The sequence below is a fragment of the Acomys minous genome, assembly GCF_964271855.1.
Source record: "Acomys minous genome assembly, chromosome: 13".
Taxonomy (NCBI): domain Eukaryota; kingdom Metazoa; phylum Chordata; class Mammalia; order Rodentia; family Muridae; genus Acomys; species Acomys minous.
The window spans coordinates 57416598-57430502 of record NC_140495.1 but is presented as its reverse complement, the minus strand read 5'-3'; the positions used below and the strand labels follow the sequence as shown (position 1 = coordinate 57430502).

The following is a 13905-nucleotide window of genomic DNA, read 5'->3' as shown; positions in this document are numbered from 1 at the left end:
GTAGGCACTCCCTTTCCTCCTCTGGACTTTTAGCAGGGCAGTGGTCCTCACATCAGTTCAGTTTCAGAAGGCTGAAGTTCCCTGCCAGCTGCCCTCACAGCACTCGAGGCGTAGACTGGTGGTCTGAGTCATGGGCAATGGTGTAATTTTTAGTTTAACTCTCAGAGCATTTGCTGTGTTTTTCTTTTCTGCATGTGTATACTTCACTTCTCTGAAACTGACTACTTAACATATAATCCTATCATATTGCTTCATTTGGCAGCAGCTGACATAGCGTAGAGACGATGCTGATGATAGTGGTCCCCCGCCTCTAAGCAGTACCCATGAAGGGTTGGATTTTAGCTCTTTGGCTCAAATCTGACTGTTCCCCTATGTCATGATTCTCCCTATTTAAGCAATGCCTTTCCTTCACTCTGTGGTAATGTTTCTGTCATCAGTCCCTTCTCCTACTTGCATTTTGCCATATTTTATTTACTCTGCTGAAGCCTGTATTCTGGATGCATCAGATTTCTCCTTTACTTCTGGCTCCACATGGTGGTCACCTGACTCCACTTGGTGGTCACCTGACTCCACTTGGTGGTCACCTGACTCCACTTGGTGGTCACCTGACTCCATATGGTGGTCACCCGACTCCACTTGGTGGTCACCCGACTCCACGTGGTGGTCACCGCTGTGCCAGAGCTTTGTCTTTCACGTCCACCATCTTAAAGCTGCCTTTTCTAAACCATGTTGGTGGGGTGCACTTCCAAAGAGTCATTATAAATTTTTTAAAATCCTTAATAGCATCTGCATTGTTATAATTATATGTCCAACACCAAGATAAGCTATAGGTTAGGAGCATGTGACTCCTTTGAAGGTCTTATAGTCAGACAATTAAAGATTGCCAAGAGTATCAAGAGAAAACAAGTTCTTTAACTTTTGTCCTTTGCTATGTAAAATTCTACAATTTAGTCTGTATTTAAATTATTATTTATATGCATTAAATTGTGTGTGTGATTTTACATATATCTGTGTGCATATATGTGTGTGTGTATGCATGTACGTGTGTATATTTAGGATTCCTATGTCCTTACCCTCCACTCCCAAAGACTTCCTACACAGCTGTGCCCTGGAGATCTCTCCTCCTGCTCCCTCAAAATCATCCCATCCCAGATGTCCTGCATTGCTTTCTTGCTTTGCTCCCTCATTTTGCTGGAAGATATTTCCCGGTAGCTTCCTATGACAGGATGAGTCGGAGGGACGCATTTGTTCTTAGAAAGATGATTTTAGGCTTATCCTGACCATTGATTTGATTAATAGTTTGCTGGGATTTAGAATCTTAGCTTGGAATTTTCTTCCAGAGCTTTGAAAGTCCTGCCCATTGCTTTCTGGTAGGCTGATTCCCAGCCAGGGGGAGTGAGGGCTGAGGAATCCTGTCACTAGCCCGTGTGATTCTTTTCTGTGATGGGGAGGGTAGAGTTTCTAAGGGTTTATCTTTGTCATAGAGGCTGGGCTAGGCCACCGTGTTCCTATAAACACCTGTGTTTTCACACTGGCCTCAGAGATGCTCACTGTGGGTTGAAGGTACAATTTCCTCTCGGTTCTAGGAAGGCAGCAGCTTGGGCCATGGTTGTGAAGTGGTGTGCTGACTGTGAGGCCACCTAGAATCTTAGCAATTCTAGTTGTAGGTATAATTTATTAAAAAGCTTCCCTTTTTTTCAATTAATTATCCAATTTTTCTTTCACTCTAACCCAATATGTGTATATATAAATACACACACACACACACACACACACACACACACACAGAGAGAGAGAGAGAGAGAGAGAGAGAGAGAGAGAGAGAGAGAGAGAGAGAGAGAGAGAGAGAGCGCTGAAGTTAACCTTATGAAAAGCATGATCTTTAATTAACACAGACAGAGGTGCCCAAACGCGCTGTGGCACACATGCGATGAGCAGAGGTGATCACAAGGCTCCCTCTGTTAGGATTTTACTCTTTGTATTACCCTTTGCTCATCACTTCTTACCGCTGGTCTTTTTCAGCAACAGAAATTACAAGCATATCCAACAAAGCAAATGAAATCAAGAAAAATAGATTACCTGAAAGGCCAGAAGGTCATTGCCAGATGTGAGGAGAACGGCTTCTATTTCCCAGGTACAACCATCAGACTCATTTGCTAAACGGCCTGACCCTGAGGAGCGAGGGCTCAGCCCTGAGCTTTCCGCAGAACACTGACGTTTCAAGGGCCACACTAAGCTACCCTGCTTCTTCAAGAGACACATTTCAGGAAAAGCAGACTAGCACAGTTGACTTGAAAGGTGTACCCCAAGGCATCCTGGGAGATGTGGTTCCTGAAGGAACCAGCCAGGTGAATTCAGAATGGAGGTGCGAAAGGGGCTTTGTGAGTAGTGAAAACAATACCTGGTGAGGGCTTGGGGTGAGAAACAACACTGTCTCAAGATGGAAAAGCAACTCTGCCTGGGACCTGGAACACAAAAGAACACGGAGAAACAATAAAGCTGTCTTAGTCAGGGTCACTATTGCTGTGATGAAACACCATGACCAAAAGCAAGTTGGGGAGGAGAGGGTTTATACAGGTTACATTTCTACATCAGTGTTCATCATTTCGGGAAGTCGGGACAGGAACTCACACAGGACAGGAACTTGGAGGCAGGAGCTGATGCAGAGGCCATGGAGGAATGCTGCTTATTGGCTTGCTCCTCATGGTTTGCTCAGCCTGCTTTCTTAAAGAGAACCCAGAACCACCAGCCCAGAGGTGGCTCCACCCACAATGGCTGGACCCTCCTACATTAATCACTATTTAAGAAAATGCCCACAAGGCTTGCCTATAGCTTTATCTTTTTTTTTGAATTTTTAAAATTAATTTATTCATATTACATCTCAATGGTTATCCCATCCCTTGTATCCTCTCATTCCTCCCTCCCTCCCATTTTCCCCTTACTCCCCTCCCCTATGACTGTGTCTGAGGGGGACCTCCTCTCCCTGTATATGCTCATAGGGTATCAAGTCTCTTCTTGGTAACCTGCTATCCTTCCTCTGAGTGCCACCAGGTCTCCCCATCCAGGGGACATGGTCAAATGTGAGGCACCAGAGTACGTGTGAAAGTCAGACCCCACTCTCAACTGTGAAGACAATTCAACAACAGAAATAACAAAAAGCCTTCACATACTATAGCTTTATCTTATGGAGGTATTTTCCCAAGTAAGGTTCCCTCCTCTCAGATGACTCTAGCTGGCACAAAAGGTTTTTTTTTTTTTCAATTTTAATTTATGTGCATTGGTGTGGGGTTGTCAGATCTTGGAGTTATAGACAGTTGTGAGCTGCCATGTGGGTGCTGGGAAATGAACCCGGGTCCTTTGGGAGAGCAGGCAGTGCTCCTAACCACTGAGCCATCTCTCCAGCCCCACAAAAGCTTTTCACGGAGGTAAGTATGGGGTCACTCACCATAGGTACTTTTAAGGAGTCTGAACTTTGTTCTCCGGGCATCGGAACGCTACATTTAAAGCTGAGAGAGGGGCTGGAGAAATGCTGCTTGTGGTATGAATAGAAAGACACGGATATGTGTGCAGGATACGAACTGTCAGGGCCTGTGAGGTGCCCAGCGGAAAGTGTTAGAGAAAACACTGGAGTCTGGAAAGCGACTCTGTGTGGAGACAGAGATTCTGGAAACACCAACACAAGGCTCGTCATCGGAACCTGGGGCCATCAGGCAAAAGATAATCCCAGGGGGGAAACCTAGAGAGGCCTGTAAGGGAGGAAAAATTGAAGTGCAGAAGCCTTGCCATTTATCAAATTGAATTAGATTATCTCTCTAGACAGTGAGAAATCACATCAGCAAAATATTTGGCTTCTAGCCAGCGTGCGTCTAGAACTATTGACTAAGATGTCTTCTTTGAAATTTGGAAAACAGGCTTGGAGTTGCTTGGATGCGAGGAAACAGGGGGCCAGGCACTTGAAATAGGTGAAGCAGGAAAGTGCTGTGCTGGGCGGTGGGCGCATAGACATGCGGACTTTCCCTTCTTGGAGCTGAGACGGGATCACGAGAGGCCACTTCTGGCGAGGCAGCTTGATTTTCTGAGTTTAAGCCATGGAGAGGATCCTATGTGAATCTGCCTTTAAGTGGGATGCGCAGAGGACTGCACTGAAGATGGATGGCTTGTGGGCTGGGGTCTGTTGCTGGCCAGATCTCCAGGGGAAAGATGGATGGCTCAGCCTTTCCCCGCATCACTGCTGTGTGTGCCCCTACTGGGGAACAGAGAGACAGGGCTAACGCCACGGGCCACCTAAAGCACCCAAGACCACGTGGTGATTTGTTCTTAAATGTGTATTCGGAGCCACTGAGTATGTTATTCCCAATAACTGCATGGGACCTGCCTAACCGAAACATTTAAATTTGCAGCTGTGATCGACTTGACTTCAAATAAGTCTACGAGGAGGAAGTAAACGTTTGAGTTTAGTTACAGAACCAGTACTTTTGACCGGCAGCTGGTCAGTAAACACTGACTCCACCAAATTAGGTGGCAGTCTGTGGCGTGGCCGGTGGGGGAACCCCTGCCACACAAGCATGAGGACCTGAGTTAGGTCCCCAGAACTGGAATTAAGCCAGACACAGTGGAGCATGTGGGTGATGCCAGCGCTCCTACAGGGAGATAGAGACAGAGAGAGGAATCCCAGAACCACTTGCAGCAGCTAGCCCGGCTCCCACAGCATCGCAGACAAGCGAGACAAGACGGTAAAGACCAACAGCTGAGGCTGGCCTCTGACTGCCACATGTGCACCAAGACATGCGCACTGCACTCACACATACAGTCACAAAGGTAAAAATTAATAAACAAACGTAGTGCACAGGAGGGCAGGATACACTTAGATTCTGTGCCTTTTCCCTCCCTTCAAAGTCAAAGAATCTTTTTTTAAATTGGAGACTGCAGTTTCCCCTGCAGAACCAGTTTTTCTTTAAAAAAAAAAAATCAAATTTGTAAAATAGTTAAAAGAAAAATAGAGAATTCTTAAATTCTCTTTACCCAGATTTACTACTTTTCAACATTTTGTCACACTTTATTATCTGTGAGTCTTTTATTTTTTTACATTTTCATTTTCCCTCCCTATACACAGACACACAGAGACACACAAATACACAGACACACATACAGACATACACACATAGACACACACACACAGACACACATAGACACAGACACACATGTAGACATACACACATAGACACACACACAGACACACATAGACACAGACACACATGTAGACATACACACATAGACACACACACAGACACACATAGACACAGACACACATACAGATAGACACACACACACATACAGACATACACACATAGACACACACACACAGACACACATAGACACAGACACACATACAGACATACACACATAGACACACACACACAGACCCATATCCACAGACACACATACAGACACACACACAGAGACACACATACAGACATACACACACACAGAGAGACATATACCCACAGTAACACACATACAAACGCCCTTTCTGAACTGTTAGAGGGGCTAGGTAGCACAACTGTATTTCTCAAAGCCCAGGTGCTCTCCTAACACAGCACAATAAAGACAGCCTTCAGGGAGTCTGACGTCACCGCCGCAGGTTTCCGGGCATCCACTTTTGTTGCTTGCCTGGCAGTGGCCCTGCACTTTTCTGTAATACAGATTCTAATCCAGAGTCACGTGCCACATTTGGTCAACACACGCCTGTAGTGCTTTTTGCTGTTTTGCTTTTATTTTTTATTTAAGCTACCGTCTCACTATGTAGCTCTGGCTGGCCTAGAACTTGCTATGTGGACTAGGCTGGCCTCAAACTCACAGAGACCCACCAGCCTCTGCCTCCCGAGTGCCAGGATGTAGGGTGTGTGCCGCTGCACAAAGCTCCTCATTATTTAATCTTTGCTGTACATGCTCATGGTGTTAGCATTAAAAACAACGGCAGTTGCTGGAATGGTCTTCCTCACTTTGGTTTAGCTTAGAGTGAGTCTGTATTCCTGCCCAGAAGACAACCTGGGTGACGTCACTCAGGTGCCATCTGTCCAGAGGCCATGGTGTCCATCTGTCCTCTGTAGGGATAGTAACTTGGGCCATGTGGCTGGTGTGAGTTTGCAATTTATCCTCTTTCTTAAAAGGTGTCAAACAGGTTTTAATAGACAATCTTACTGGTGGCTCTTCCTGGTAACTGCTGTTGAAAGCCTCCCAGTCCTTCCTCCTGAAGATGGCAGGTTTGAATACCATCCGCAGAAGGCAGCATCACAGACTGAGATGGGTCTACGCTGTGTAACCTCAGCCCGGCTGGCTGCTGCTGATACCCTGGGGTGTCACAGCTGGGACTCCCATGTAGCCACATCTATTCTAGGCATCCGTGTGGGTTGTCTAGGGAGGAAATGGCTGCTTCCTGCAAGGTGGAAGTGGCTAGCTGATAGACCGCCTTCCCTGTCCAGATGCTGGCAGGCAAGGAGATCGTTACTGTGGAAACTGGGCAGATCCATGACAAGAAGTATTTCAGACCACAAAATTCATGGTGATTTCCTCCCTGCATCATAGGTATAAGTTACAGTGGGGAGAAAAATCAGGGGCCAGGGGATGCTCCTTTAAACAGATTTCTGGCCAGTTAACCCCAAGCTTTCCTTTATCCGAATTCCCTCTTTCCTGTATTAGCTGCTTGACCGCAGCCACTCAGGATTTAAGATGACTAGACTGCTGTGCCAATGGCATTGGACCACCCCTATGCTTTATTAATTATATGTGCTTACCTTAAATGTGCTAGTCTCTGTGTTCAGTCCTCAGCACAATATACATACATGAAAAATGTTATAAAATTGGCCAGACATGGTGGCCTAGGCCTTTAATCCCAATGCTTAGGGGGAAGTGGCAGACAGATATTTAAGTTAGAGGCTAGCATGGTCTACATAAAGAGTTCTAAGCCAGCCAGAGCTACAAAATGAGACCCCCATTTCTAAATAAATAAAATTATAAAAATTTAAAAATATACATAATCTCTTTGAGTATAAATAAACAAGTTATTTGTTGTTCTTCTTTTTTCTTTTTTTTTTTTTTTCTTTCTTTTTTTAGAAAAGCCATGGGTTATGTCCAGCCTGGTGACCTTTTCATTTATCTAATATAGAATGAAAAGCTGATTTAGGTGGGCATTTATATTTCCTCTTTACTTACAGTATAACAATACCTCCACTCAGTCTCTACAGGACATAGAACCTAGGACTTGAACAAACAATAGATAAAGAGGTTTGGTTATGGGCGGTACCCAGTAGGAAGGTGTTCCCGCGACAGTCGGCCGGACACGGATATCACTGAGGCTGAATGAGCGAGTGTCCCTACTCCTCTGAAGCCAGAACATTCTATTTCTCTACTTTGTGAACAGCCGCGGAAGGTATCAAACTGTGTCCGACTCCCCCTACCTCCTGCAGGGGTCAAAAGGGTGTGCTGACTTAAGCAGGCCTGCGCTGTGGCTCGGCACAGACCCCCCAGGGTGGAGCAAACCTGCCGCTGTCACCATGTTCTCTCCCTTCTGATTCCCCCAGGGGTTGTGAAGAAGTGTGTGAGTGCCACTCACGCACTGATAGACTTCAGGTACGGAGATACCAAGGTCGTGCCCATCTCCTTCATCACACCTGTTGGGGGCGCCCTGCCCTGCCCACGACTTCAGGTACATCATGACAGTAGCAAAATTAAAATTACAGTTCTGAGGTAGCAAAGAAATAATATTATGGTGGCGGTGGTCAGCACAACGTGAAGAACTGTATTAAAGGGTTGCTGCATTAGGAAGGTTGAGAACCACTGCTTTAGACTGTTCCACGGGCTTTTGGATTACAAAGGATGGTAAAGGTGACCTATGTGGCCCTCCTGGACTCTGATAGGGAGCCACTGTTCTGGCAGGAAGAGTCCCCATCACCTGGCAATTTCTCTGCTTGTGACTGATGCCCCCCTTACAAAGCTGGCCACTGCATATAGTGGCTCATCTAATAATCTCGTGACACCTGTCACGGGGCGTGGGGGGTTGTGTGACTCCCAGTGCTCCTGAAGCTTCCACTGCAGGCAACGAGCACAATTGCATTGTGTGCATCAGTGATAGGACCAGTGACGTGTGTGACCTTGTAGTCAGCCTCTGCCGACCTGTGATGACGGAATGCGGTTAGCCCGAGCCTCGTTCCATAAGCGAGACAGACATAAATGTTCTCATCTGATTACAAATGCATAAGCAGCACACTGTGTCTGGTTCATCCACCTGCCACTGTCTTGACACCGAGACGGGATGGCAAGGTACAGAAGGAAAGCTTTTCCAATACTTGTGCTGCTGTTTCTGCATGGCGCAAGCCAGGGAGGCATCCAAGGGGTCTGCTCCTACTTCCTGAGCCAGACCCACAGCACACCGCCTGCACTTTAACTGACAGGTCCCCAGCAGCTTCTCTGTGCCCTTTTGCAAAAACCATCTATATCTGTGTGTGACCTTCACCATGGATACCATGGCTGTACTTGGGGCTGACATTCACCAAGCTCACTCTTTTCCTTTGTCTGGGGGATAGCCCTTCTGACACCAACAACATGGACCCCATCTCTTTATACCAAACACCCCAGACAGGCCAGTCTTTGTTTCTAGCAATCTCTGAGTTCCAGAACCCTTACCGTCTTCCTGACTGTCCCCGAACCCTTGCCAGATACCAATTTCCTACCCAAACTGGGTTTTCCAAAGTGCTCATAAAGTTGCAGGTATGGCCCAATAAGCTCAGAGAACTCTGGAATCCTTATCTGACTTTTTAAAAAGGCTCTATATGAATGTATCACCTGCCGCTCATCTGAGGTCATTTTGAAAGAAGCTTATGTTAAATTATGTATGAGCTCTGTAAACAGATGTGCTTTCTTCTTCAGATTGGGGACTATGTGTTTGCCAAAATCATGACAAACAAAGGATTTGACTTCTATGTCCCTGCCATCGTCATAGCCCTTCCAAATCAGGGTATGCCTTCAGAAAAGTTCTACACGGTTTTGAAGTGTAACAACCGCAGAGTAAGTGCCCACCCAGAAAATGGCTTGCCCACAAGGCAAAGACCCGAGGGAGCACAGCTGTCTCCTCCCCTCCCCCTCCTCACGCATCCCTTGTGGTTTGGAATCAGTTCGTGTTGAGAGCACTGTGGTCTCCTTGCTTCTGTATGGGAGAGCCTTGTCTATATGGGCTTTCCTTGTCAAAGTGCAGTTGACAGCTGGACAGACTCACTCTAGTCTCCCTCTCTCTCTGTCTCTCTGTCTCTCTGTCTCTCTCTCTCTCTCTCTCTCTCTCTCTCTCTCTCTCTCTCTCAGTCTCTGTCTCTCTGTCTCTCTCTGTCTCTCTCTGTCTCTCTCTCTCTCTCTCTCTCTCTCTCTCTCTCTCTCTCTCTCTCTCTGTGTGTCTGTATATGTGTGTGTGTGTGTGGTGTGTCTGTATATGTGTGTGTGGTGTGTGTGTGTCTGTGTATATGTGTGTATGGTGTGTGTGTGTGTGTGGTGTCTGTATGCATGTTCAGATGTGTGTAGAAGCCAGAGACTGCCATCGACATCCTCCATCATCCTCCAGAGAAGAATAAAGCGTCTCTTACTGAATCTGGAGCTCACTGGTTCAGCTAGTCTAGTTAGGCAGGGACCCTGGCACTAGGATCACAGATGGGCTGCCGTGCCTACGCAGCCTTTACACAGGTTCTAGGGATCCAAACTCCACTCGAGCTTGCACAGCGCCCTCTTTATGCCCTGAGTCGCCTCCCTAGCCTCCTCACCACTTTCTCAATGTGTCTTCTTGTGTTCCTTTGCAAGCCCTAAGGATACGGGCACCTCCTGGGTCCTTCTCAGCCCTGTCCTCCTCTGCCACCTCATGGTCTGTCTGTTGGATGACTATCTCCAGTGTGTGGTGCTGTTTGAGGATGAAACATGGGAGAATCAAGCCAGGGATGTGTGAAATGATGTCCCAGGGCGCGCCTCAGGGAACAGGGAGAGATGGCCAGAGGTCCCTAAAGAAAGATCTCAGATTCCAGGGAGTGACTTTGTTGTTGACCTTGGGGCGAGAAGGCCCTGGGGGCCAGAATGCTACAGTCAGGGGAAAGGACATGGGAGAGTATGTCCATAAGGATTCTGGGAAATATCACAAGGGAAAGCATGACTTTCAGCGACAGGGTCATGATTACAGCTGTCCAGGAAAGAGATGGCTGGGGCTGGCAGAAAGATAGAAAGGGGTTTGTGTGTGTGTGTGTGTGTGTGTGTGTGTGTGTGTGTGTGTGTGTGTTATGTGTATGCATGTGTGTGTGTGTACATGTGCAAACTAACCTGGGTAGACTTGGCAATTGACCTAGAATTTAGAGGACTGATAAAGAGGAAGAAATGACTTTTATTCAGTAGAAAATTATGCTGCACACTCTGAACTGAACCTGCTCCCTTACTGGCACCCTGAGTAGGGTAATTACTAGTAGCTATGATAACGGCTTGAGCTGGAACAAAACTGTTCACAAACTGGGATGGGGGGAGGGGCTTCTCGGGTTCCATGACATGACTTCTTTTTGGTGTGATTACAGGAATTTTGCCCTCGGAGCGCACTCATTAAGATCAGCCAGAACAAGTACACTCTCTCTTGCTCTCAGATAAAGTCAGCCCCAGTGTGAGTACACCCACCTCCTACCCCCGGTGTGAATACACCCACCTCCTACCCCCGGTGTGAGCACACCGACCTCCTACCGCCGGTGTGAGTACACCCACCTCCTACCCCCGGTGTGAGTACACCCACCACCTACCCCCGGTGTGAGCACACCCACCACCTACCCCCGGTGTGAGTACACCCACCTCCTACCCCCGGTGTGAGTACACCCACCACCTACCCCCGGTGTGAGCACACCCACCTCCTACCCCCGGTGTGAGTACACTCACCTCCTACCTCTTCTACACCCTCTTGGTACCAGGGGGAGGAGTAGAGCGGAAGGCTGTTCTCTAACCGTTATCTGTCAAGGTCCCGTCACTGAGCTGCTGTTGTCACTCCATCTGGTTCTAATCTCAGAGCCCACAGTATTTTCACTGGCCCTTTGTAAAAACATCCAATCCTGCCACAAAGAAGAGAAAATTGTTCCCTTTCTGTGTGTAAGAATTCAAGGCCTTCTAATGAAACCTCATTCGGGAACTGTCCCCTAACTGTGCCTTCCATACAGGAAGGTGGGAGTGACGTACTGAGGCTGCTTCACACATGAGTGTGTTGTCGGGTGATTCGGGGTCCCTGGGGTCTACACTGGGATAAAGAAAATTCCACCTGAGGCAGTGGAGTCACAGAGAGATGTGCAGGGGGACTGGCCCAGTGTCAACAGGAAAGATTCCAGGCCTAAAGGGCAGACACACACACAAAAAAAGCCCAAGGCCATGAGGCCAGCAAAAACAAAGTTGAGGTCACAGAGCCATGGCCTTGGATGGCAAGGCTCATAAAGGAAAGACAACTGTGAGGTTCGCACAATGGTTGTGGTGAGGGGATTTGGGAAACATGTTCCGGTTTCACAGAGCATGTGTGTTGTTTGGAGGAGTAGGCTCTTTTATTCTTGGGTAGCCTTTAACCTTTGTTCACCTTCAATACAAAAACAATACACTCTGGATCCCCCAGTTTTGGGCATGTGAGGCTGTTAACCTTTCTCTATGATGTCAAAAAAAAAATTAGTGTCACTCCTTCTATTGAAAACCGATCTGCCCACCAGTTCTGAAGGTTCAACCCTGCATGTCCTGAGTCCTTACTCAGTGGGTGACCACTGCCTACTAATCCTGCATGTCCTGGGTCCTTACTCAGTGGGTGACCACTGCCTACTAATCCTGCATGTCCTGGGTCCTTACTCAGTGGGTGACCACTGCCTACTAATCCTGCATGTCCTGGGTCCTTACTCAGTGGGTGACCACTGCCTACTAATCCTGCATGTCCTGGGTCCTTACTCAGTGGTGACCACTGCCTTCTACTGTCCTCTCTCCTTAGTTTCCCCCATGAAACCTTCACCTCAGGAGAAAAACAAGTTTGCCCCTGAATTTATGCACAGAGTGTGCATGTATGTGCCCATGCATATATTCCCGCCCCTCTTGTGTGTGTGTGTCTGTGTGTGTGTGTGTGTGTGTGTGTGTGTGTGTGTGTGTTGCAATCTAGCTCACACGTCCCTGCCAGTCTCTTCTGTACAGTGGACTAACCTTGTCTCCATTTAATTCTCTCCCTGGCCTTCCTTAAACCACAGCCAACAGTTTTCCCTGTACCCCTTAGCACAAAGGGGTTCCGCAGAGCACAGCTGAGACCTCTTAGGCATTGGGCTTGCACTTGGCTTGTGAAGCTGCCGGCTCAAGCCTGCCATTGCTCTCCGGAGTTCCTCGCTGCCTGCTTTTACCCACGGCTTTGCATCCATGATGCTACCTGCACCAAGGACCACCCCCAGCCCCATGCCTTTCTCCAGCCCAGTCTGTGGCTCTGCATCAGAATTGCAACCCCTGAGCAGGGCCCTACTTGAGTCCTTCTGGGAGCTGCACGAGTGCATAATGGACAGCTGTGGTGGATAAGCACAGTGGAAAGGGCGCTTTGGAAACTGTCTATTAGATTCGTGTTCTGTTCCAGCTGGGGGCTATAGGGCTAAGATGGGCGTTCACAGCTATGCCTGGCCCAGTGTAGGTGTTCTGCACATGATGGCATCACTCAAAACTGCTCACTGGAGTGTGTGTATGTGTGTGTGTGTGTGTGTGTGTGTGTGTGTGTGTGTGTGGTGTAGGTACCCGTGCATGTACATTTACAGTCCACAGGAGGATGTTGAGTATCTTTCTCTATCACTATATTATTTTTAAAGACAGAATCTCTCACTGGCTGACCAGTGAGCTCTCAGGATCCATCCCCCTGTCTCCACTCCACAACACTAGGGTTAGGGGCACATGCAGCTACGTCCAATGTGTATGTAGTTGCCAGGAGTTTGACCACAAGTCTTCTTGTGTTTCAACAGGCCACCTCCCCAGCCTCTTACCTGACATTGCAGGAGCTTCAATTCAATGCACACAGACAGAACTCAGTCCCTGCACCGGCTCCTGGTCTCAGCTCATCCTCCTACCCTCCAGTCATAGAATTGTCCAAGCAGAAATCTGTTAGTCAGTCACCACACCCCATCTGCCTCCGGGTTATTGTGATCCAGACTTGGAGATGTTTTTTTTTCAGCTCTGTTGTAGCTCAGTGCTTTAGGTAGAAGCCTTGACTTGCTCCAGCCTAGCCCTGCCCCAAATGCAGGCCATGTTCCCTTAGGGCTCAGCTGACTAATCTTCTTTGAATTCAAATTGTCCTCGTACCGTCTCCCTCACCTGAAAGTTCTCAGGTCCCCACCCCATCTGTGTCCCTCTTATCTCTCTTAGGAGTGTGGTGTAGCTTGTCTCTCTGGTCTCACTTGCTCCTCGTCACTTCAAGCTGACCCTCTAGGTCTGCGCTCTACATAATCTATGTGCTACTTTGCCAGAACACTATTCCTCAGCCACCCGGGAAATCCCAAGGCTTGGACTCAAGCATCCCCACCACTGTGAACGCCCTGGTCCAGGCCACCCTCTCCCATGTACTTGCATTTGATTGCAGCTCTTTTAGGTTTTCATTATGGAAATTTTCCCTTATGCTAGAATATGCCTCAGTCTACTTTTTGGTGCTATCACAAAATGCCTAAGGCTAAGAACTTTTCCAAGAAAAGTCCTCAATGACCAAATTGTCTCCTACTGGGTCTCACCTTTTAAGGGACCCATCACCTCTCCACCCGGATGCATCAAAGACCCACCCTACAGCAGATGAACCTTTGGAGAAAAAAAATTTTTTTTAAAAAATTCTAGTCTATGATAAAGGAATATGAATACAAGTTTAGG

The 13905-nt window shown here is 47.6% G+C and overlaps 1 protein-coding gene across 7 annotated transcripts in view; it reads left to right on the top strand.

The window, feature by feature from the left end:
• The window catches only part of VWA3B (von Willebrand factor A domain containing 3B), a 185507-nt gene that overhangs the window by 164523 nt on the left and 7079 nt on the right, over positions 1-13905 (top strand). For 6 of the 7 annotated variants that reach the window (XR_014773983.1, XR_014773984.1, XR_014773985.1 and 3 more), the window contains 4 exons: positions 2023-2134; positions 7581-7705; positions 8926-9063; positions 10593-10675. Coding sequence is in view for 2 of the 7 variants with exons in the window: in XM_084754603.1 (XP_084610729.1) it covers positions 2023-2134; positions 7581-7705; positions 8926-9063; positions 10593-10675 (458 nt within the window). In the remaining 5 variants the exon portion in view is untranslated. The remainder of the gene's footprint in view (positions 1-2022; positions 2135-7580; positions 7706-8925; positions 9064-10592; positions 10676-13905) is intronic. The other variant, XR_014773982.1, reaches the window with a different exon arrangement.